The sequence below is a fragment of the Vipera berus genome, assembly GCF_964194415.1.
Source record: "Vipera berus genome assembly, chromosome: 5".
NCBI classification, from domain to species: domain Eukaryota; kingdom Metazoa; phylum Chordata; class Lepidosauria; order Squamata; family Viperidae; genus Vipera; species Vipera berus.
Genome location: NC_138207.1, coordinates 7,930,068 through 7,956,343, shown reverse-complemented (window position 1 = coordinate 7,956,343; position 26,276 = coordinate 7,930,068). Strand labels below are relative to the sequence as shown.

The following is a 26,276-nucleotide window of genomic DNA, read 5'->3' as shown; positions in this document are numbered from 1 at the left end:
CGCCTCCCCAAACCTCCCCAAACCTCGGCAGGTCTCCGTTCCTCCGCGCAGACCTGCCGACGTTTGGGGAGGTTTGGGCGCCTCCCCAAACCTCCCCAAACCTCGGCAGGTCTCCGTTCCTCCGCGCAGACCTGCCGACGTTTGGGGAGGCGCCCAAACCTCCCCAAAGGTCGGCAGGAGGAACGGAGACCTGCCGAGGTTTGGGGAGGTTTGGGGAGGCGCCCAAACCTCCCCAAAGGTCGGCAGGAAGAACGGAGACCTGCCGAGGTTTGGGGAGGTTTGGGGAGGCGCCCAAACCTCCCCAAACGTCGGCAGGTCTGCGCGGAGGAACGGAGACCTGCCGAGGTTTGGGGAGGTTTGGGGAGGCGCCCAAACCTCCCCAAACAGGAACGGAGACCTGCCGAGGTTTGGGGAGGTTTGGGGAGGCGCCCAAACCTCCCCAAACGTCGGCAGGTCTGCGCGGAGGAACGGAGACCTGCCGAGGTTTGGGGAGGCGCCCAAACCTCCCCAAAGGTCGGCAGGAAGAACGGAGACCTGCCGAGGTTTGGGGAGGTTTGGGGAGGTGCCCAAACCTCCCCAAACGTTGGCAGGTCTGCGCGGAGGAACGGAGACCTGCCGAGGTTTGGGGAGGTTTGGGGAGGCGCCCAAACCTCCCCAAACAGGAACGGAGACCTGCCGAGGTTTGGGGACGTTTGGGGAGGCGCCCAAACCTCCCCAAACGTCGGCAGGTCTGCGCGGAGGAACGGAGACCTGCCGAGGTTTGGGGAGGTTTGGGGAGGCGCCCAAACCTCCCCAAACAGGAACGGAGACCTGCCGAGGTTTGGGGAGGTTTGGGGAGGCGCCCAAACCTCCCCAAACGTCGGCAGGTCTGCGCGGAGGAACGGAGACCTGCCGAGGTTTGGGGAGGCGCCCAAACCTCCCCAAAGGTCGGCAGGAGGAACGGAGACCTGCCGAGGTTTGGGGAGGCGCCCAAACCTCCCCAAACGTCGGCAGGTCTGCGCGGAGGAACGGAGACCTGCCGAGGTTTGGGGAGGCGCCCAAACCTCCCCAAAGGTCGGCAGGAGGAACGGAGACCTGCAGAGGTTTGGGGAGGTTTGGGGAGGCGCCCAAACCTCCCCAAACGTCGGCAGGTCTGCGCGGAGGAACGGAGACCTGCAGAGGTTTGGGGAGGTTTGGGGAGGCGCCCAAACCTCCCCAAACAGGAACGGAGACCTGCCGAGGTTTGGGGAGGTTTGGGGAGGCGCCCAAACCTCCCCAAACGTCGGCAGGTCTGCGCGGAGGAACGGAGACCTGCCGAGGTTTGGGGAGGTTTGGGGAGGCGCCCAAACCTCCCCAAACAGGAACGGAGACCTGCCGAGGTTTGGGGAGGTTTGGGGAGGCGCCCAAACCTCCCCAAACGTCGGCAGGTCTGCGCGGAGGAACGGAGACCTGCCGAGGTTTGGGGAGGCGCCCAAACCTCCCCAAACGTCGGCAGGAGGAACGGAGACCTGCCGAGGTTTGGGGAGGTTTGGGGAGGCGCCCAAACCTCCCCAAACGTCGGCAGGTCTGCGCGGAGGAACGGAGACCTGCCGAGGTTTGGGGAGGCGCCCAAACCTCCCCAAAGGTCGGCAGGAGGAACGGAGACCTGCCGAGGTTTGGGGAGGCGCCCAAACCTCCCCAAAGGTCGGCAGGAGGAACGGAGACCTGCCGAGGTTTGGGGAGGTTTGGGGAGGCGCCCAAACCTCCCCAAAGGTCGGCAGGAGGAACGGAGACCTGCCGAGGTTTGGGGAGGTTTGGGGAGGCGCCCAAACCTCCCCAAAGGTCGGCAGGAGGAACGGAGACCTGCCGAGGTTTGGGGAGGTTTGGGGAGGCGCCCAAACCTCCCCAAAGGTCGGCAGGAGGAACGGAGACCTGCCGAGGTTTGGGGAGGCGCCCAAACCTCCCCAAACGTCGGCAGGTCTCCGTTCCTCCGCGCCCTGCCTGCCTGCTTCTTTCCGCTGCAGAAAGAAGCAGGCAGGCAAGGCGCGGAGGTCCGGAGACCTGCCGACGTTTGGGGAGGTTTGGGGAGGTGCGCGCGCACCTCCCCAAACCTCCCCAAACTTCGGCAGGTCTCCGGATGGCGGTGGCTTGGGAGAGGTGCGCGCGATCCCGGAAGCACCAAAGCCTCGGCCGCGCACAAGTCCTCGGTAAGTTTTTTTGTTGACTGGAGTATAAGCCGAAGTGGAATTTTTCAGCCCAAAAAGTGGGCTGAAAAATTCGGCTTATACTCAAGTATATACGGTATTCTATTCTATTCTATTCTATTCTATTCTATTCTATTCTATTCTATTCTATTCTATTCTATTCTATTCTATTCTATTCTATTCATTGTACTCTACTCTACTCTACTCTGTTTAAACTTTCCCTTTCCTCATAAGATGGGAGCTACAAGAAAAAGAGACTTCTTGGCGATGGCACCCCAGCTACAGGTATGAAAGTTAACTGATCCTAGAATTGTAACTTTAGGAAAAGGCGTTTAGGACCATCAATTCCAACAAAATTGCAATTATTTGGAGATGCACTAAAAGCCATGTTCCCATTGGAACCGGGCAGTGTCTATTTTCTGCTGTGTGCTCATGAGGTTATCCTCACCGTCCCCAGTTCAGGAGGCAAAGGCCTTATTTCTACCAGCATTAAAACATTTTCCTCCCCGTTCCAACACTACAAGTGGTCCTCGAATTAACAACCATTCATTTAGCGACCGTTCAAAGTTACAACAGCACTGGAAAAAGTGACTTATGACCGTTTCTTACTTACGGCCATTTGCAGCATCCCCATGGTCACGTGATCAAAATTCTGATGCTTGGCAACTGACTCGTATGAATGACGGTCGCAGGGTCTCCCCGGCGTAATGTGATTCCCCTTTTGTGACCTTCTGACAAGCAAAGTCGGCAGGGAAGACAGATTCACTTAACAACCGTGTCGCTAACTTAACAGCTGCAGTGATTCCCTTAACAACTGTGGCAAGAAAAGTCATAAAATGGGGCAAAACTCGCAACAACCCAACAAGTGTTGGGCTCACTTGTGGTCGTAAGTTGAGGACTAACTACATCTAAGAACAGCCCACAGATGTGTCGTATCTGCTAAGCCTTGTCAATCGTTACCATGAAGGAAATTCAGGAAAGTGCAAGACAAAGGTGATTGGGATAGTTCAGGGGTAGGCAACCTTGGCTTTTTTATGACTCGTGGACTTCAACTCCCAGAATTCCTGAGCCAGCCATGTTGAGGGAAAAGGGAGAGGTTTCCAAGCTGAGGCAGGCTGGCTCAGGAATTCTGGGAGTTGAAGTCCACCAGTCATAAAAGAGCCAAGGTTGCCTACCCCTGGGATAGAGGCTGGCCAGGGTGACAATGAATTTCATCCCTGCATAATTTTTGGTGATGAGTGAACACCATAACTTAGCTGTGACCAAAAAAAAAACCCTAAGCCACAAAAAAAAATATCTAGGAAGATCAGGAAACTTGTGGTACTCCCAAAGGTGTTAATGTTATTAGTGCCGATGGGGGCAACTGCTAAGGATTTATTCAACTTTGGGGCAGCTGCAGGTTCTTCAACTTATAACCAGCGGCTCCGGAGCCGCATGCGGCTCTTTCAGCCGTCTTCTGCGGCTCCCAGTCCTCTGCCATGTGCAGTCCCCCCCCCAAAAAAAGGGACTAAAAAAGTTCAACCAATCAATTCAAATGTGCAGGGTAGGTGCATATTTTGCCTTGGCTCCACTCTTCAGTCAAATCCTGTTCTGCGCATGTGTGCGCATGCACACACATTTTTTGCGGCTCCCAGTTTTTCCTTTTGTGAGGGAACCGGTTCCGAGTGGCTCTTTCACTGTTTCAGGTTGCTGACCCGTTCTAGAACTTCCAAATAACTTAAGTATCAGAGCATGCACAGCCTTATTGCGCTGAGATAACCCAGAAGTAAATGCAGTAAACAGTGGTCTATATTGAATGGTTTATCTTACACTATCTACAATATCACACACCAGGAACAATATACATACATATGTTAATACAGCAGTCCCCAACACACAGCAGCTACAGCAGGAAACAGAAGAGAGAGAACACATCTGCGGAGCCTTCCCTTTTATACATGGCTCTTAAAGACACACAGACCCAGCTGGCTGTTAAAGGGACATAGACCCTGCTGAGTCATTCCCATCATTACATCATACATCTTACATCAGCTGGTTAGCTTCCAAATCATTACCTTGACATTAAAGACTAAAGAAAGTTCAGTTGCCATTTCTGCTGCTGTCTTCCATTTTTTTTAAAAAAAACTTGTGTTTTCATTGAAAGAGCAGCTTCTCAGCACGTATGTTTGTTTAAAAACTGATCTGAAGTTACAGTCAGAAGTTAATCTTCTAGAACGGGCCCTTTTCAGGCCAATTTTAATTTCATCCACAAACTGCCTTGACTGAATAACTCAGTGCTTGGTAAAGGGCCTACATAACTAATCATCGACATTTTTATTTTTATTTTTCCCTTCCAGAAATCCTCTCAGATGATGTAAAGAAGGCCAGGGACAAACTACAGGTAAGTCCTTGACTTACAACAGTCGAGCCTAAAATTTCCGTTGGTCCCTCTTCAGTGAACCATTTGTTAAGTGAATTTTGCCCCATTTTACGACCTTGCTTTGCCACGGTTTTTAAGTGACTCACTGCAGTTGTTAAGTTAGCAAAAAGGTTGTAAAGTGAATCTGTGAGGTCAGAATGTCGCAAAAAGGGATCACACAACCCTGGGTCACTGCAACCGTCCTAAGTATGAATCAGCTGCCAAGTTTCTGAACTTTGATCACATGACTATGGAGATGCTGCAACGGTCATTAAGTGTGAAAAATGGTCATAAGTCGCTTTTTTCCGCTGCCATTGTAACTTTGAATAGTCACTAAATGAACCATTGTAAGTCAAAGACTACTTGTACCGCAATGCAAACTTCCAGTGCCGGCACAAATGTCAGTTTTTGTGGGGAGGGTTCTGTCAAAAAGCGGAGTCCTTACCGATAAGAAGCCCAACCTGGCGACAGGCCATGACGGCTGCAAAGACCTTGGACCTTTCCTGCGAAGTGGTGGAACGGGTGAGGTAGCCAAAGATGGAAGCACCTGCTCCAGTTCCCACACCTGTAGTGGAGATCCAGAAAAGAGCGTTGGAAAACGAAGGAAGGGCAAATGAAGCACATCTTCTCTCACCCACCCAAAGGTGTTTTTTCACGAGGCAACTGGACTTTCTTGTTGTTGTTTTTTCTTTGAAGACGTTTCGCTTCTCATCCAAGAAGCTTTTTCAGCTCTGACTGGAAGGTGAGGGAAATGGAAGGATTTACGTCATTTGCATTCTTTTAGAGCAGGGTTCTTCACACCTGGCCCTTTTATGACTTGTGGACTTCAACTCCCAGAATACCTCAGCCAGGCACGCTGGCTGAGGAATTCTGGGAGTTGAAGTCCATGAGCCATAAAAGGGCCGAGTTTGAAGACCCCTGTTTTAGAGAGTCATTGAGGCCACCTGGGGGTTTATCTGTGTCCTCAGGGTCACCTGAGTGGTGCAAATGGGTGTGTCATGCTTCCAATAAATGAAACCAGAAGAAATAAGAATGAGGCCACTGCTTTCTTCAAAGAACACTTTTAATTGCTACATAACATCAGCACGAACAAAGGTGAAACCAAGACTGAAAGTTACCCCACCAAAAAAGGTTACAAAGTAAAAGTTGAACTCCCCACCCATTTGTGAGTCATACGTCACAATCCCCAATTAACGCCTTTGGCGGGCTCCCTAATGGTAGCACCAGCCCGCCAAACACTTTAGCTGCTTGACCTTGGTTCCCACAAGAAAGTTATTGTTTTCACTAAACTATAAGAATGCAGTCTAACCCCCTCCCATTGCCGTGACAGCCAAAAAACGAAAAACCGTGGCTGTATTCAGAGGGTTTGAAGCTCTGACAGCCATCCTGGAACCACTGAAAGGACTGTGTGGTAGACTGGAGATAGATGATGTCATATCCCTCCCCCACTGTTGAGGAAGGGCTGTTCAGTTTTGACCTAGATGGCCTCTTTGGACCCCTCTTTTAAACCAGCGGTCAGCTGTTCTCTCATCAACCCACCCAAAGCATGTTAGCCCATTTAGCCATCTCTGTTTGATGCCTTCGAGATTTGTCCAGCTAATAAGATAAGATAATCTTTACTGTCATTTTTTTTTTACTGTGGGCACACATCAAAAATGAAATTTAGTTGCCCGCTCTCAAAGTGAAACACATACATGACACACACCTAAAACAAACTATATACAACATATGTATAGACCAGGGGTAGGCAACCTCGGCTCTTTTATGACTCATGGACTTCAATTCCCAGAATTCCTGAGCCAGCCATGCTGACTCAGGAATTCTGGGAATTGAAGTCCATGAGTCATAAAAGAGCCGAGGTTGCCTACCCCTGGAATAGACCCACACCACTGTATATACATAACAATAAAATATTAACTACTGTCCATCTTGAATATATAACGGAAGGAGGAAGCCCGGGAGTTAATGCTGTATGGAATGAAACTATGGCTGAATCTGGATGTTCTGCTACGGAACAACATATCTGGTTGGTTGGGCAAGATATTTTCTTTTAATGCAGTCCTCTTTGTTAATTTTAGAACAAGGGTAAGAAGACCAAGCGTAATACATTTCAAATATTACAAAACCAGCTCAGAAACTACAAATCCAAAATATAATTGAAGTCCTGTACTTGTGCAATACTCTTAACTTGACACTCGGCCACTTTTTTGGGTGGTGGGGGGGATTTGCACCGTACACGGAAATATAAAGACTAACCAAATGAGCTAACTTGGCGCCAACAGGCTGAGCTGCAAAACAAGGTTAGAAAAGCACGTTCATGTTTTTGCTGGGCCTTTTGCCTAAGAGGTTTAGTTAAGTTGTGTGGAAAGAGAAGGAAAGAAGAGAAGCCAAGGGCTGATAGACTTGCAGAAACTTGTTGTTGTTGTTGTTAGTTGCAAAGTCATGTCCGACCCATCGCGACCCCATGGACAACGTTCCTCCAGGTCTTCCTGTCCTCTACCATCTTCTGGAGTCCATTTAGGCTCATGCCTACTGCTTCAGTGACTCCATCCAGCCACCTCATTCTCTGTCGTCCCCTTCTTCTATTGCCCTCGATCTTTCCCAGCATTAGGCTCTTCTGCAGTGAGTCCTTCCTTCTCATTAGGTGGCCAAAGTGTTTGAGTTTCCACTTCAGGATCTGGAGTCAGGGTTGATCTCTGATCAACTTAAGCCCTCCAAATTAAGGAAAAACTGAAGAAAATTCTCTTATTTGTACCTCAAGCTCAATTAGTTGAGTTCGGTTGGATTGAATTAGGCCAGGGGTCTTCAAACGTGGCCCTTTTATGACTCGTGGACTTCAACTCCCAGAATTCCTCAGACAGCGTTGCTGTCTGAGGAAAGAGTCAAGTTTGAAGACCCCTGAATTAGACTCAGAAAAGTGGTCCTCACTGGTCCTTACCTGCTACTAGTCGGCTGCTGAGGAGCATCCACTTGGTGCCACCAACAAAATACATGAAGTTTCCTGAAAACAAAGACAACGTTAAGAAAGACTAGAAGCGAGATGGCTTGGTGGAGATCAGACAGCCATCTGTCACAGGACCAGAACCCAGCTGGAGTGAAGCTGCCCATGATGCCACCAAAGTTGGCGGCACCCAACGCTAAATCATTCATGGTCAGCATGATGCTAGGTGAGGTTTTGTGCACAGCAGAACAGCTCCCTCACTAGGATCAGGGGAAGAAGTGAATTATGGGTAGATGTGTCTCCTAAAGCTGGAAGGAGTGACTGACTCACTATTGGAATAAATTTCCTGAGGGTGAGGTGGAACGATGGATCAGTAGAACAATCTATCTATGGAGACTATGGGTTCTCCATTTCTGGGGGCTTCCAAAAAGAGATGGACAGTCACCTCTCAAGGATGGTTTGGCTGGTGTTCCTGCAGAAGGATGGGTTAGATCAGGGGTATGAGCAGTTCAGCTCACCTGGGGGCGGAAGACGGCAAACTAACCTGTGAGGGCAACCTGTGCCAACCCTGACCCCCCCCCCAGCAGGGTCCACTCACCTGCTATCTGAAACAAGTTGGCAAACATGATGCTCCCTTTGGTTCGGTGGGTCCGATCGGACCAATATCCAAAGAAGGGGCCTGTGATTAAACCAGCAAAGCTAAACGCAGAGAGAGCCAGGCCCAAGTAGTACGGTTCAGCGTTTAGCTTTTGCAGGTAGGCCCAAATGGTGGGCAGGATCACCGCTGAGCACGGAGGAAGAAAAGAGAGACAATCAATCAATCAATCAATCAATCAATAATAATATATAGATACATACATACATATATACATACATACATACATATATATATATATATAAGAAACGTGTCAAAAGGAGTGTGCCTCAGGAGACGCCCTCCTCTATATCCAAAGATACAGGTGGTCCTCGGCTTACGGCCACAGTTCAGCCCAAAATTTCCACTGCTAAGCAAGACGGTTGTTAAGTGAGTTATGACCCGTTTCACGACCTTTCTTTCCACAGCTGCTAAGTGAATCACCGCCGCTATTAAGTTAGTAACTCCGTCGGTAAGTGAGTCCGGCTTCCCCATTGACTCTGCTGGTCAGAAGGTCGCCAAAGGGGGAATCGGGTGACGCCCAGGACGTTGCAACCGTCGTAGGTACGTGCCAGTGTCCAAGCGTCGGAATGTTGATCACGTGACCGTGGGGATGCTGGAAAGGTCGTTAAGTGTGGGAAACAGTCGTGGGTGACTAAACAAATGTTTGTAAGTCGAGGATTGCCTGTGTCATTTCGAATGAGGCCTAACAGCAGATTCCCACCGAGCGTATGTTTCTGCCCTTACGCCCCAACTATTTCCTTTCTCGTTTTGAAATGCCTAAGGTTTTCGTTGTGGGTTTGTTTTTTTTTTCCCTGGCTGGATGGCAAGTTCAGCTTTGCTAAACTCAAGTTTCAGACTGCCAAACCTTTGATCTGAGATGTGCAGCTGCTGTGGTTAGCCACATTTCTCTCTTTTTTTTTTTATTAAAGAGTTTTACAATATTTTACAATATATCCCCAAATCCCTCCCACCCCAACCCCCCCACTTCCCAGAGCTAAATACAGGATTATAGTTACAACAATCACATTCTAAATAAAAATTTACACAATATACAATCAACCAAATTCGTACTGCGCTTTAACTCTCTCTTAGCATAACTACTAACAATAACAATATCCCACTAAATTCTACTCATAAGCTAAATGGAACTTTTTGGTCCCATATTTGTTTTCAATATAATTTATCCATCTCCTCCAAACTGAAATATATCTCTCCTGTGAGTGATCCTTTAAATAAGCAGAAATCTTGGACATTTCTGCAAGATTAGAAACTTTAAACACCCATTCTTCTACCGTGGGCAGATTGTCCTTCTTCCAATATTGTCCCACCAGTAACCGTGCTGCCGTTATCATATTCAACATCAGATTAGTCTCTTTGACATCACAATTTACAACAATACCCAGTAAGAACAATTGCGGGGAAAACTTTATCTTCCTCTTAAAAATCTTTTGAATGTTCCACCAAATTTTAATCCAGAAGGCTTTTATGTTTCTACAAGTCCACCACATGTGGAAATAGGTAGCTTCTAAGCTACCACACCTCCAACACTTAGACTGCAGATTAGGATACATGTTGGACAACTTCTTGGGATCCAGTGGCTGGGCGACTCCTTTGAAGCTCCCTAGGTGGGTTTATACAAAAGGCTAAGTCCCAAACCCAAAAACAACAAACCCGCATTACAGCTTTTTGCCAAAGTGTTAAGCGGGCTCTTATCTTGCTTGTTTTCCCTTTAAAAATAAACAAAAAAACCAACCACCCTCATTTCTATTGCCAGTAATGTGGTCGTACGGAAACCACAATTAAGGGGAGGGGAAAGTTGGAAACAAAACTGAGGATTTACACATCTAACTCAGAGGTATTTTTATTTGATAGGTGCTTATATTTTTATTTGGTATGTGCTTATATTTAAGTGCAGTACAAGATGTGTTCTCCCCATGAAGACCACCCTGTGGGTGAGGTTGGACTGCAAAATAATTAGTCCTCACAAACATTCATTTAGTAACCATTCAGAGTTACAGCAGCACTGGGAAAAAGTGACTTATGATCCGTTTTTCACACATTGCTGCTTATGCACCGGAGACAAATTCCTAGTGTGTCCAATCACATTTGGCTAATGCATAATTCTATTCTAAAGCCATTTTTCTGGACTGGCACAATACATGAATCCATGAGCTACCTAAATAGACGGCAGTTATAGAGTCATCCAACTCACCGCAGTCAACTCGGCACAGCCAACTCACTACGGCCAACTTGCCACGGTCAACTAGGTGCAGCCGACTCACTATGGCCAACTTGCCACAGTCAACTAGGTGCAGCCGACTCGCTACGGTCAACTAGGTGCAGCCGACTCGCTACGGTCAACTAGGTGCAGCCGACTCGCTATGGCCAACTTGCCACGGTCAACTAGGTGCAGCCGACTCGCTATGGCCAACTTGCCATGGTTAGTTCGGCGCAGCCAACTCACCACGGTCAACTCACCAGAGTCAACGAGGTGCAGCCAACTCGCCATGGCCAACTCACCGCAGGACATCTCACAGGAAGACAATTCAACAATTCAATTTAAGTATTTAAAATGATTTTAAAAAAAATATTTCCATTTTTGTCATTCACATTTTGTTTTGCCCGTCCTTTTGCATCCTTTCTTTAATGATTCTATTCCAGCATTTCCTCAATATCTGTGTAACTCTTGTCCTGTGGGGAGCTGGCCATGGCAAGATGTCCTGGAACGAGTTAGCCGCAGCGAGTTGGCCATGGTGAGTTGGCCGCACTGAGCTGCCCACACCAAGTGGTCCTAGACCTTTCTGAAATGTCCTTCTCACGCCCTCCTCTCCTTCCCATGACAGAGAAATCTTTTATATACAGACTGTCCAGTCTATGGCTTTTCCTGAGGTCTCCCAGGCCATTACACCCAGGAAGCTTTAATGGCTGAGGGGCAACTAGAATGTGATTTCAACTCTCCCAGGCCCACTTCACTCCTCCTCTGATTAACCCATTAATGGTCATTTGAATCCAGGCCTGTCAAAAGCTCAAGATCTTATTTCGGAGCCCTCTCTTTTCTGATCTTGCAATTTACTTCTCTCAAGAGCCCAGGAAGAAACGTGGGATGTGTGTCCTTGTCCCCCAAATTCTGAACCATTAATTAAGCATCAAGAAGCTTCATCGGAGTGAGATTCATTTGCTTCTTTAGGAATCAGTCTAGCTGGTGCAGCAATTGAAAACCGCACTGAACACCTTCCATGCTTATATGCAGGGCTTTCTTTCTCATAGAACGCTCAGAACGGAGTACCGGCACCTTTTTTGGATGGAACCTTGTAGGGTAGGCAAGGCGGGTTGTATGACATGTGTGAGTTCCGGCACCTTTTTCTTTTACAAAAAAAGCACTGCTCATATGCATATTTATTTTTCACAAGGCTGGTTTCTAAGTAGGAGGTTTCAACAACCTCAGCTCTGGACATGCAGTTTCCTGGAAGGAATGCAGTTTGATAACTGGGCTAAGGCATCACAAACCAGTTTTCTTTATAACAGCCTTAACGTGATTGTTTAATTATACATCTTCCAGGTTTGCACAATTGGCTGCACTGGTGCCCTCTGCAAACAAAAGCTCAACTAAGCACACAATTCAATTTTTGGTTCCAAAGCCAAGGAAGGATTATGCAAAGTTTCAAACTGTTCTTATGCAGCAGACACACAGCTTAAAACAGGGAAAGACTGGTCAAACTGGCATTGATTCCGACTGTTTGTCTTCTAAGCAGACAAAAGCACTTTAATGTTCAATACAGTACAGGTGGTCCTCGACTTATGACCACCATGGAGCCCGAAAATTTCCGTTGCTAAGTGAAACATTTGTTAAGTGAGCTTGCCCCATTTTATGACCTTTCTTGTCACAGTTGTTGAAATAAAGTGAATCACTCTAGTTGTTAAATTACTCAAACTGTTCTTAAGTCAACCTGGCTTCTCCCTGGATTTTGCTTGTCGGAAGGTCACAAAAGGGGATCGTGTGACCCCGGGACACTGCGGCCGTCATAAGTATGAGTTAATTGCCAGGCATTTGAGTTCTGATCACATGTCCATGGGCAGTGGTGGGATTCAAATACGTGAACAGCTGGTTCTCTGCATGGAGGCCACTTTCGGGAGTCCATTCTGGGCCTGGGCAACAAAAGATTAGCTACCGGTTCTGCCGAAGTGGTGCGAACCAGCTGAATCCCACCACTGTCCATGGGGACACTACGGCGGTTATCAGTATGAAAACTGGTCATGTGACTTTTTTCAGTGCCGCTGTAACTTTGAACGGTCACTAAATAAACAGTTGTAAGTCGAGGTCTACATGTAATACAGGGACAGTACATTCCCACAAGACTTACAGTTGGGATCAGGACCAACAGTAAGGATTATGGGATAATTCAGTACAGGAATTAATGGCTAAAGGCAGGTAATTATGCTCACCCCTGCAATAAGCAACAAGTTTCAGCTATTATTTTAGCTGTTTATACTTAAGTCAAGACAGAATAGCTTTTTGCACTGTGAATTTGCTATCAAAGAGCCTTGGTGGAGCAGTGGGCTAACGCCTCCTTAAGTAACACCAGCTGCCTGCAATTAGTGCAGGTTCGAGTCCCACCAGGCTCAAGGTTGACTCAGCCTTCCATCCTTCCCAGGTAGGTAAAATGAGGACCCAGATTGTTGGGGGCAATTAAGCTGACTTTGTAATAATGCCGCTTGGTGTGTGTGTGAAAGCCCTAATAAGCAGGCATATACATAGAATGAAGGCTACTGCTAAGCTTGTAAGCCGCCCTGAGTCTTCGGAGAAGGGCGGGATATAAATGGAATTAAAAAATAAAAAAATAAAAAAAAATATGTTACAGGGTCGACTTCAAAAGACATTGCTCTGTATGGGTACAGAGGTCTGAAAACGGTGGGTTGATATTTTAGTGCACTACCATTTTTAAAAGAGTTTTCAGCAAGATATAGTCTAGCCTTGAAAGGAAACAGCAGACAAGCCTAACCAGTAGCAAAGTGGGTGGAGAGAAGCAACCTAGAACTAAGGAGAAATTTCCTAACAGAGAACAATTAACCAGTGGAACAGCTTGCCTCCAGAAATTGCGGATGCTCCCGTCACTGGGAGGTTTTCAAGAAGAGATTGGACAACCATTTGTCTGAAATGGTATAATGTGTCCTGCTTGAGCAGGGGGGGAGGGGGTTGGACTAGAAGACCTCCAAAGTCCCTTTCCAACTCTGTTATTCTGTTCTATTATTCAACTAGGCAGTAGGAATGACTGCACCTCTGGAACAAAAAAAAAAGATCAGTTTGGAAAAGAGATCATTTGCAAAAAAAATCAATCTATATGGTTGCTAATAGTGGACGCGGTGGCTCAGTGGGTTAGGACGCTGAGCTTGTCGATCAGAAGGTCGGCAGTTTGGCGGGTCGAATCCCGAGTGCTGCGGAACAGAGTGAGCGCCTGTTACTCGTCCCAGCTTCTGCCAACCTAGCAGTTCGAAAGCACGTAAAAAATACAAATAGAAAAATAGGGACCACTCTGGTGGGAAGGTAACAGCGTTCCATGCGCCTTTGGCATCTAGTCATGCCAGCCACATGACCACGGAGACGTCCTCGGACAAGCGCTGGCTCTTCGGCTTTGAAACGGAGATGAGCACCGGCCCCTAGAGTCGGAAACGACTAGCACGCATGTGCGGGGGAACCTTTACCTTTACCTAATAGTGGATACCAACTTCATGGCATGTAATCCATCAATCAATCAATCAATAATACGGTGTATTTTAAAATCAAGGCCAGGAACAGATACCGTTGAAATTCTACTCACAGATAAAAATGATAAAATTATAGTGGTGGCAGCCAAATGTTTAGCTCTGGCTATAAAAACAAAACTAATACATTCGAGTTTTTAAAGCTTTGCTGTATTATCTGTTGACTTTTTAAAATCTGCTATGCTGTTTTATCTTATGCTAAAACTTTTGACTACCTTCGTACTTTGGTATTCATCTGTTCAAACATTCTGTACAATCTACTGAAGTGGTGTTTTTTTTTTAAAAAAAAAAGGTCAAAGCTTTGACAATTTTACCAAGGAAAATGTTTACCGAGGTTAGCAAAATCTATGTGTAGAGCTACCAGATGTTAAGACTGGCCTATGGACATCCCAGTTTTGAGGAACAAACAAACATTTAAATGATCAGCTTTTCAAAACTTGTCAAATTTTATGCTGAGTTTTCCCCCCTTTGTCTCGCTCACACTGACATCTGAGAGGCGTAAACCCCGATTTGAAAGTGCTGGTATTAGCTAACATTCCTGGGCAAGTCTTCTACCACCAATCTCACCAAGGGATTGATGAGGAATCTTTAGATCTAGATGGCAAGAACATATTCCCTTCAGGTCTGTTGTTCCCCTTCTTTCCTGAAAGACAAGTCACCAACACACCTACAAAATATCCTACCAGGTACTACTGTGTAACTAGGTTAGCAGGAGCTCAACGTAGCCTGAATCATAGGACTATCAGGAAATCAACGATCCGAGAAGATTCTAACATGATAGCATAACATCATCATCATCATCAAGTTGGAAGGGACCTTGTAGGTCATCTAGTCCAACCCCCTGCTCAGGTAGGAAACCCTATACCATTTTAGACAAATGGCTGTCCAGTCTCTTCTTAAAAACTTCCAGTGTTGGAACATTCTTCTGGAGGCAGGTTGTTCCACTGGCTAGTTGTTCTCATGATAAGGAAATTTCTCCTTAGTTCTAGGTTGCTTCTCTCCTTGATTAGTTTCCATCCGTTGCTTCTTGTCCTGCCTTCAGGCGCTCTGGAGAATAGCTTGACTCCCTCTTCTTTGGGGAAGCCCCTGAGATATCGGAAGACTGCTATCATGTCCCCCCTTGTCCTTCTCTTCATTAAACTAGACATACCCAATTCCAGCAACCGTTCCTGATATGTTTTAGCCTCCAGCTCCCTGATCATCATTGTTGCTCTTCTCTGCGCTCTTTCTAGAGTCTCAACATCTTTTTTACATCATGGTGACCAAAACTGGATGCAGTATTCCAGGTGTGGCCTTACCAAGGCATTGTAAAGTGGAGGGCCTCCTCAGGGTGCCATCGGCTAGACAATGTCGGCTGGCGACCCCCAGGGGGGGCCTTCTCTGTGGGAGCGCCAGCCCTGTGGAACCAACTTCCCCTTGAGCTCCGGATGGCCCCGGATCTCCGGTCCTTTCGCCGTGGCCTTAAAACATTTCTTTTCCATCAGGCTGACCTGGACTGACAGGGATTTTTAAAATGTTTTTAACTTATTATTGGGGCTGCTAGTTTAATTCTTTTTTAAAAAACTTTTGTATTATTGTATTTTTATTGTTGTTAGCCACCCTGAGTCCTTCGGGAGATAGGGCGGCATATAAGTCCCAAAAATAAATAAATAAGTAAATTAAGCAAATCCATTGCTCTAAAGCAGCGGCCTCAAGCCTTTTGGGTGCCAAGGACCGGTTTAGTGAAGTGTGGTTTTTCCGTGGACTAGGCAAGCGTGGTTTTACTTATTTATTTATTTATTTATTTATTTATTTATTTATTTATTTATTTATTTATTTATTTATTTATTAATGGGACTTATATCCCGCCCTATCTCCTGAGGGACTCAGGGCGGCTAACAACAACAAAAATTAAAGGTCTCTGTACAGTAAATTAACATTTAAAATTGAAATAAATTAAAGATTAGAGTTAAAATTGTAAACATAATTAAAATCCCTGTCAGTCCAGGTCAGCCAGGTGGAAAAGGAGTGTTTTGAGGCCGCGGCGAAAGGACCGGAGATCTTGGGCCATCCGAAGCTCAGGGGGGAGCTGGTTCCACAGGGCTGGCGCTCCCACAGAGAAGGCTCTTCCCCTGGGGGTCGCAAGCCGACATTGTCTAGCCGACGGTACCCTGAGGAGGCCTTCTCTGTGTGAGCGTACTGGGCGATGGGAATTTGTTCCCGGCAGCAGATGGTCCTGCAAGTATCCCGGGCCTAAGCCATGTAGGGCTTTAAAAGTAAGTGCCAGCACCTTAAATCTCACCCGGAGGGCAACAGGTAGCCAATGCAGCTCACGCAGGAGGGGTGTAATATGGGAGTATCGGGGTGCTCCCATCACTACCCATGCAGCTGCACTCTGCACCAGTTGAAGCCTCCGGGTGGTCTTCAAGGGCAGCCCCATGTAGAGAGCATTGCAGTAGTCTATACAGGAGGTAACGAGTGCGTGGGTGACTGTACGTAGGGCATCTCGGTCCAGAAAGGGGCGCAACTGGTGTACCAGGCGAATCTGGGCAAATGCCCCCCTAGCCACGACTCCAATATGATCTTCAAAACTGAGTCGTGAATCCAGGAGGACGCCCAGGTTGCGTGCTCTATCAACGGTTTTGCATGCTACCTGCATCCCATGTATGCACGGATGGGGTTTCGCTTGCTTGCATGGTCCAGTTCCGGGCAGGCCACGGACCAGTGCTGATCCATGGACCGGGGGTTGGGGACCCCTGCTCTAAAGCACTGTTTCCCAGGCTATGGACTTCCACCCCCAGAATTCTCAACAGTGCCCATGTTGGCTGTGGAATTCTGGGATTTGAAGTTCAAATCCCTGAAAATCGTTAAAGTCGGAAAAACACTGTTCTTAAATGAAAAACAGCTATTGATTGTAATTCAGTGAGTAAAATTCAGGCTTTGGTCCTAATAACCTTAAGGGCTTCACTCTGATGTGCTGGAGTAGCAAGCCAGTTTCACTGAATTGAGAGGCAGTCCTGCTCATTTTATTGAGTCTTGGTTTACAATCCTAATTTGGCTGCTGCAATTGAGCCGTGGCGGCGCAGTGGTTAGAAGGCAGAACTGCAGGCTAACTCTGCCCACAGTCTGGAGTTCGATCCTGACCAGCGTAAAGTTGACTCAGCCTTCCATCCATCCGAGGTCGGTAAAATGAGGACCCAGCTTGTTGGGGGGGGGCAATATGCTGATTCTGTAAACCACCTTGAGGGTGCTGTAAAGCACTGTGAAGCGGTATATATTCGAGATGGGCAGTATTTAACAGTTATTTGTTCTGTATATGTAGGGGTGTGGGTCTATGCCCTACATGGCATGGGTCCGGATTATCTTAGGGAGCACCTGCTGCCAGCATCAACTTCCCATCGTCCTGTGTGCTCCCACAGAGAGGCCCTCCTTAGGGTGCCGCCGGTTAGGGAGTGCCGGCGGGTGATCCCCAGAGGGAGGGCATTCTCTGTGGGCACGTCTGCCCTTTGGAATGATTTACCTGTGGAACTCCGGACTGCCCCTGATCTGCGTTCATTTCGCCAGGACCTGAAAACCTGGTTTTTCGATTTATCAGGCCTGGACTGACGTGGGGGGTGTTAGCTTTTTAAATATTGTTTTAATTGTTGGGCTTAATTAATTTAATTTATTTTAATTTTATATTATCTTTTATATTGTATTTTATGCTGCCCTGTAAACCGCCCTGAGTCCTTCGGGAATAGGGCGGTATAGAAATCTAATTAAATAAATAAGATAAATAAATATGCATATGTTGTACATAGTGTGGTTAGGTGTGTGTCATGTATGTGTTTCACTCTGAGAGCGGGCAACTAAATTTCATTTTTGAGGTGTGCCGTTGTGCCCACGGTAAAAAAAAAAATGACAACAAAGGTTACCTTATCTTAAGTGCTATTGCTGTTGCACTTAAACAACTCGGGCAATTCAATCCCAAAGGTGCTTTTAAGAAAGATAAACTGGATTTTCTTGGGTTTTTGAAAACGTTTCGCTTCTTTATCCAAGTACCTTCGTCCCTTCAGTTTTTCAGAACTCAAGAAACTTCTTGGGCGAGAAACAAAACGTTTTCAAGGAAGAAGAAAAAAAAACCCCAAGAATATCCAGTTGCCTTTCAAAAAGCACCTTTGGGGCAACCATGACTTGGATGATTGAATCGCCAATCAGGTATTTCAAGTTTTTATGGCTCACTCCGTGGGATTCCTGCTTCCACCGAACAAGGCTTTTTAAAAAAATTTGGAGCCCTCCAAGTGTGGTGATTTAAAGTCTTCATTAAAGTCTTCATTAAAGTCTTCTGTGGGTGCTCCGGCGTTATGGAACCAACTGCCGGTTGAGCTCCGGATGGCATCAGACCTCCGATCCTTCCGTCGCGGGTTGAAGACCCATTTATTTGAACTAGCGGGTCTGGCCTGATGGGGGTACTTGGGTTTTTTATAGGTTTGTTTTATTATTCTGGTTTTAACTTGGGCATTAATTTAATTATCTTTTAATGTTTGTACTGTTGTTTATATTTATGCCCTGTGAACCGCCCTGAGTCCCTTTGGGAGAAGGGCGGTATAAAAATCTCAATAAATCTTAAATCTTAAATTATCCATAGACAAAGGAAACAGAAGATCTGATTCACACATGGCACTAAGCCTTAACATGTTTTCTTGAGTGAACTGCCAACTATGATTAGGAAGCTGTATTGTTACCAAAAAGCACATTATTATTATTACGTTTCATCGCACAGTTGGCCACGTGTTTAGACTGGATTTGGGAGTTTAATCCACCTTCCCAAGGACCTGGGATAGGCAGATGTTGTTTTTTTGATGGTGTTAAGGACAAATTCACAGGAGGCAAGCAGTTGCAAGTAAAGCTACTTTTTGCAATTGAGTGTTGGATATTTATTCAGAGAATAACACAGTGCAAAGCATGAACAAATCCCACCTTTTAATTTGTGGTTGGTTTTTTTTTTTTGAAAGATAAGGTCCAGCCAGGAAATTAGAAATAATCCAAGTTAACAAGGAGAGGAATTTGTGATTTTGGTGTTTTGTTTTTTTTTTGAGTAAATCCAGAGTTAATAGAGTTGTAATTGTTCACTCTCTTAAAAATCTATCTACTCTGTTGTTATTTTGCCAACAATTATAGATATGACTTTTGCAAGATATTTCCATAATCCGAATCGATCCGTGGAGCCTGATAATTTATCATTTCTTCCAATTCTTTTTCCTTGACTCTGCTTACCCCTGGGTATTGCCATTTATTTATTTGTTTGTTTGTTTGTTTATTTGTTTATTTATTTATTTAATTAATTTAAATTTATATACCGCCCTATTCCCGTAGGACTCAGGGCGGTTTACAGGGAAAATTACAAGTTAAAATACATCACATACAATTAAAATCGATTAAAACTAAGATTAAATTAATCCCTGAACTTAACTAAAACCCCATTAATTAAATAATTAAAACCCCTCAGTCTGGGCCAGACAGCTCAAAAAACCAAGTTTTCAAGTCCCTACGAAATGAGCGAAGGTCGGGGCGGTCCTAAGCTCCGTGGGAAGCTGGTTCCAAAGGGCCGGTGCGCCCACAGAGAACGCCCTTCCCCTGGGAATAACCCACCAGCATTCCTTAACCGGCAGTACCCTAAGAAGGCCCTCCCTGTGGGAGTGCACAGGACGATGGGAAGTTGATGCCGGCAGCAGGTGTTCCCTTAGATAATCCGGACCCAAGCCATTTAGGGCTTTATAGGTCATTACCAGCACCTTGAATCTCACCTGGAGGGCAACCGGAAGCCAATACAGTTCACGGAGAAGAGGTGTTACACGGGAGTATCGGGAAACTCCCATAACAACTCGCGCAGCTGCATTCTGCACCAGCTGAAGCCTCCGAGTGGTCCTCAAGTGCAGCCCCATGTAGAGAGCGTTGCAGTAGTCTAGCCGGGAGGTCACAAGCGCATGGGTGACTGTGCATAGGGCATCTTGGTCCAGATAGGGCCGCAACTGGCGCACCAGACGAAGCTGGGCAAAAGCCCCCCTGGTCACGGCTCCTATATGATCTTCAAAATTGAGCCGTGAATCCAAGAGGACGCCCAAGTTGCGAGCCCTATCGACGGGGGGGTAACACCTCACCCCCCATCATTAGTGGTGGAACAACCTAGTTTATCCCAGATGCCGATATACACAGCCACTCAGTCTTGGCAGGATTGAGTCGAAGCCTGTTTCTCCCCATCCAAACCCGGACCGCTTCCAGGCAACGGGACATCACGTCGAGTGCATCACTGGGTTGGTTCGGGGTGGAAAGAAAAAGTTGGGTATCATCAGCGTACTGATGATACCCCACCCTGAAACCACGAATGAGCTCGCCCAGCGGTTTCATGTAGATGTTGAACAGGAGGGGAGAGAGGACCGACCCCTGAGGGACTCCACAAATGAGAGACCTCAGGGCGGACCTCTGCCCTCCTGTCAACACCGACTGCGAGCGGCCCAGGAGGTAGGAGAACCACCGTAAAACGGTGCCTCCCACCATGTCTACAAAAATTACTATTTTCAATTCTTGTTGCATACGGTGTGCTGAGGCAGTCAAGTGATGCTTGAAAATCTTCTACATTTTTAATGGCGCCATTTTCAACACAAGACAGTATGTTAAACCACAACGTTGTTCACTGGGTTATGCAACACCAGCCACAATGACCTACAAACCCCGGGATTGCCAGAAGGTGTATTATTGTCACTATATTGCTCTAAAAATCCTAACAGGCTATTTTGTTTGTTAGTTGTTTGTTAAATTTTGTTGCCACCTATCTCAACCCGTGGCAATTCTAGGCTACATGTTTTTCCAGCAGTACAGATTTGCTTGGGTGCACCAAGGCAAACATTTTCACCTTTTGGGATATGTGGGAAGGGTTTAATGGTTGTAAGATCCAACATGGATTCATAAAGATTCTGAAGTATTTTTACACTTAATTTAGGAAGCCTTCAGCATAATCTCGGGGCACTCCTTGGCCATAAATTGGAGAACGAGGATTTGTGGTTGCTTATTCTGGCCTCCCTGCATTGCATGAATCTAGTCAGTGGTGGTTTGTCAACCAAACTATGGCTTAGCGCAGGAGTCTGCAACTCTGACAACTTTAAGACTTGTGGACTTCAGTTCTGGAAGCTGAAGTCCACAAGTCTTAAAGTTGTCAAAGTTGCAGACCCCTGGCTTAGTGCTATGTATGAATTCTTCCATTATTTTTTTATTAATGTGACTGTGTATCCAAGCCTATCCAGAACTGTCCTGTGCTCTGTTAGAAAGGCTCCTGAGGTGTCCGGTGTCAAGATAAAGAATTGTCATCTCAAATCCACGGTTAACAATGCTTCATTCTGTAGCTCCCGTGCAAAACAACTGCACGATAAGACAGGATTGTCAATCTAAGAACAAAGCTGGTTCTAACCCTTTCTTAGAAATGCTGGTTGGCATTTAATGCATTTAATGGGCCCCAGCCCATTAACTAAGAAACACAGCCTGCTTTTTTGGCTGAAAAACACCAGGACACACAATACAACATATTATGCTTGACCAAGCACCAAATAATGTTTGCAGTTCCACATCCAGTAGTGTGTGCAATGCAACCGTCTCCTCAGCTCAAGGTTTTAGGCTAAGGTTTGTGCCCTTCCCTCGTTGCCAACCCAAAATGGAGCACAGCATTCTTCAACGGAGGGACTGGAAGAAGCATCAAATGTATAAGCTGCTCAACATTGTCCTTAACCCAAACGATGGATAATCTAGATCAGTGGTTCTTAACCTGCAGTCCACGGACCTCTGTGTGTGGGGGGGGGGTTGTCAAGATGTCGTCACAGGTGGTCCACGAAGGCTTGAAGAAATGTCAGGATTTAAATCTTGAGTTATGTCTTGGGGATCCGTGGCCACAAAACGTGGCCACAGGACGACAATCGAAAACAAGAATCCACGAACACTGACTAGCAGTCAACCGAGACGACCACCAATCCCTGATTTCGACTCACATTGACAACAAGCAACACCAGTTCGGCTGGGACGGAACAAAAGTCGTCAGCCATGCCACCAAAAACCAAACACAAATTCGTCGAAGCCCAGTATTCAACAAATGGGTCAATCAACAAACATATCGATTTGGAACCAGCCTACGAGCCCGGAAGAAGATGGATCCATAGGGCAACCAACCACTTCGTCACCAGATGACCTTCGCACGATGTGACCAGTCGGTCCCGCGGCCAACCGACCACGTGACCACGTAAGACCAATATAAGCGGAGGAGAAGTGAAAGAAGACGCGTCAACCGAAGTCCCGCTGCTGATGTTTCCTGGCCTGGTGACGATACATTCGGAAGCTGAGCAGCAAGCTCAGAGAACAAACCACCGCCATTGCGAAAAGCTTTATTTATTTATTTATTTAGCCTTAAATTAACCCCGTTTGCCTTCAAAGAAAACTTTCTAGACCAGGGCTTTTCAACCTTTTCACCCACGGTACCACTTTTAGGATATGGCAACATCCGAGTACCACCAGTCTCCTAGCAAGGTATCCAAAACTTGATGACCAAAAAAAAAAGGAAAAAAGTGATGAAGTACAGGTAGTCCTCGACTTACAACAGTTCACTTAGTGACTGTTCAAAGTTACAATGGCACTGAAAAAAGTGCCCCCCAAGCCACATCCAAGCAAGACACCTGCCTGCCCGCCCTGCAGCGCTCTTCCTCCTGTCCGAGATTTTCATTGTTGTGAGCATTTCTGTTGAGGATTGGCAGCAGGGTGGGGGGGTGTTTGGTTTTTATTCCCCACCGTCTGCTGGGTGGCTGCAGCAAGTTTTGGTCACTTCACATGACCCTGGGACACTGTGACCATTGTAAATATGAATCAGTTGCCAAGCATCTGAATGTAAATCACAAGACCCTGGAGATGCTGCAAGATTCCAGCTGATCGGTGCTTCTTCTGGGCTCAGAAGCGCCAGGATCAGTGCAGAGCTCCAGCTGGATCCTGGCGCTTCCGCTCAGCCCTGACAGCCCTGCAGCTCCAGACGTCTCTCGCTGAGGCTTGTGCGGTGCTGCCACCGGTTCAGTTCATTCCCCTCCCCCACTACCACTTTTCTAGGATGGTCGCGTACCACCTGCCAGGTGCCAATGTACCACAGGTGGTACCCGTACCACTGGTTGAAAAGCCCTGTTCTAGAAGCCATATGGCATATTTTAAATTTTCCCTGGCAATCTAAATCCCAGATGATAACAAATCCCAAATTTCTCACCTTCTCACGTACAATAAAGTTCTCTGGTCGCCAAGCCAGACAGACCTAAACTACACTTAACCCAGACTGTTTCTATTCCAGTAAGATTTAGACCAGGATCAAATTCAGTTTTTCTACTGAAGGTTATGGTGGGCTGTGCACCAAATTCATTAACTTCTTTCAAATAAGCATCCAAAGATTAAGAAATTGGCTGGAAAAACCTCAAGGTCAGCTGATAAGTGAATGACACTTTAATTTGCTCTATTTAAATCCCATCTTTTCTGAGCGCAGCAAAATCTACCAAAATCTACAAAGGGGTTTTCCCTAATTCTATCCTTACAATAAGGATCCTAGTTGGGTGTACAACTGACTCTTCATGGCCCAATGTAACGCCTAACATCTGTACTGGTTGTCTGAAGAGCAAGCCTCAGAAAGCTAGGCAGCAAACTTGATTCAAATTCAAATTTAACAAACTTGCTTTAAGAGTCATTGGCTGAGATGGACAGCCAATGACTGTCAAACAGAGATGTGTGCATCCACCTCTCTGAAATTATGGTTTAATGAATAAACCACAACTGGTTGGGTTCACTTCGTTCACTGTCCCATGAATCTTTTTTATTTTTTTAATGTCCACCCTTCCAGATGAACCAGTCAGGAAACGTAACTAGATGAGCTAATTCTACTTTACTGTAAGGCTACGTTAACTTAATCTTGCAAATCTGAAGGTACAAATCTCCTGTCACCATTTTTAATCACCTGAACAATTAGGGTGGGTCTTTCCTACCTATGTTTCTTCCTCTGACCGTTAAGCCACTGAGGCCTCCTGCCTCTCTTCTCTACATTCCTAGAGGTCATTTCCACATCCCATTACAGTTAATAAGCCAGGATGCCGGGCCTCCACACCCTGATTGATTTGACTGATTTGCCAAACAAATCTTCTTATTTCATTCTTCGACAAAGTGACTAAATTACTGGACCGGCGAAATGCAGTGGACACAGTATACTTGGATTTCAGTGAGGCATTTGATAAAGCCTACTTCTTGGTAAGCTAGGAAAATATGGGACAGACAGCATCACCACCAGATGGATTTGTAACTGGCCAACAAACCGTACTCAACGAGTAGTCCTCAATTGTACTACATCTACACAGAAGGAAGGAAGCAGTGGGGTACCACAAGGTTCCATCTTAGGCTCACTACTCGTCAATATCAATAATAATAATAATAATAATAATAATAATAATAATAATAATAATAATAATAGTAATAGTAATAATAATAATAATAGTTGCAAGGACCTTGGAGATCTTCTAGTCCAACCCCCTGCTCAGGCATGAAACCCTATACCATTTCAGACAAATGGTTGTCCAGTCTTTTTTTAAAAAAACTTCCAGTGTTGGAGCTTTCACAAATTCTGGAGCCGGGTTGTTCCACTGATTAATTGTTCTAACTGTCAGGAAATTTCTCCTTAGTTCTAGGTTGCTTCTCTCCTTGATTAGAAAAGAAGGACTCTGAGTGACATGATAGCAGTGATCCAATATTTGAGGGCCGCCACAAAGAGGGAATCAACCGATTCTCCAAAGCACCAGAAGGCCAGATAAGAAGCAATGGAATGGAAACCAATCAAGGAGAGAAGCAACCAAGAACTAAGGAGAAATTTCCTAACTGTGAGAACAATTAACCAGTGGAACAGCTTGCCTCCAGAAGTTGTAGATGCTCCATCACTGGAGGCTTTTAAGAGGAGACTGAACAGCCACTTGTCTGGAATGGTATAGGTCTCCAGCTTGAACAGGGGGGTTGGACTAGAAGACCTCCAATGGCCCCTCCAACTCTGTTATTCTGTTATTCTATCTGATATATGCCATCAAGCAACTATCATCTCTTAGCGACCACACAGATTATCTCCATGACAACATGGCCTTAACCTAGTCCTTTGGGTCTTCTAATGGTGCGCTGATCGTAACAAATCAATTAATTTTGCTGTCGGTCATCCTCTTCTCTCTTTCAGGTTGATACCATATACTAAGCCAAAACTTGAGCATCATACTGGATAAATAATAACTGAGCATCATACTGGATAAATCCAACCAGATATGGCCAGAATCAGGATCTGGCTGAGCCAATAAGCAAAAATGAGCCTTGTAAACCAGTTCCAGCAGTCCCATCTAGATGTGTGAGGCATGATGGGAACTGCAATCCAAGATATCTAAAGGTAAAATAAAATAAAAAATAAAATAAAATAAAATAAAATATAAAATAAAATAAAATATAAAATAAAATGTACTGCTCAAAAAAATAAAGGGAACACTTAAACAACACAATGTACTGTATTTAATAGTAGGATGTCTTATCTTGTGTTCCCTTTATTTTTTTGAGCAGTATATAAAATAAAATATAAAATAAAATAAAATATAAATAAAATATAATAAAATATAAAATAAAATAAAATAAAATAAAATCTTTGGAATAGGGACAGGCTCTCAGACAAAGAAATGAGGGATGCTCCAGCACCTCGGAAACTTGGAAAGGAAGTCATAAAACAGATTCTGACGCTTGCGAACCAACAGAATGGACAACGGTTCTGCCTGTAGTCTGAAAACACACCTTGAAAAGGCAAGTAGAAGCTTGTTTCTTTTTAACCTAAAAAGCACGCCACCTCCTGATTTTGCAACCCGACTGAGTCTGCCAATGGGCCTGTTGTGGGCGAAGTTAAAGAAAGGGCCTGGGAGATTTCCCCAACTTCTGTTCTCTTTCCTCAACTTCGTCCTCCTCCCTACTTTGCTTTCCGTCAAATAGCACAATGTGGCGACCAATCGGCAGGAAGCGAAAGGGCGAGTTTCAGGACCTTGCAGACGGCAAGCACAAGGCAACGAGGAAGAGAGGCCAATCTTTTTTCCTTAATTTACAACTGGCCCCAGAATTTCATAAGTCATGGCAGTCATTAAGCGGGTTACCGTGTGACTGTGTCCAATTTTACAACCTTTGCTACAATGGTCATTAAGCAAAAAACATGGTCATTAAGTGAATATCGTGATCACTATTTATGTGATAAAGATTATGTGATAAAGATTATCTAATCTTTATTGGATTTTTACCTGCCTTTATTACTTATACAAGTAACTCGAGGGGACGAATATACATCATATAGGTAGTCCT

The 26,276-nt window shown here is 45.7% G+C and overlaps 1 protein-coding gene across 1 annotated transcript in view; it reads right to left on the bottom strand.

Moving 5' to 3' along the window:
- Window positions 1-26,276, bottom strand: part of LOC308669382 (major facilitator superfamily domain-containing protein 8-like) — a 58,402-nt gene that overhangs the window by 26,563 nt on the left and 5,563 nt on the right. Inside the window, exons 2-4 of the mRNA XM_081330030.1 lie at window positions 8,100-8,285; window positions 7,499-7,561; window positions 5,006-5,125 (exon numbers count right to left, since the gene is read on the bottom strand). Of these exons, the coding sequence (XP_081186156.1) occupies window positions 5,006-5,125; window positions 7,499-7,561; window positions 8,100-8,285 (369 nt within the window). The remainder of the gene's footprint in view (window positions 1-5,005; window positions 5,126-7,498; window positions 7,562-8,099; window positions 8,286-26,276) is intronic.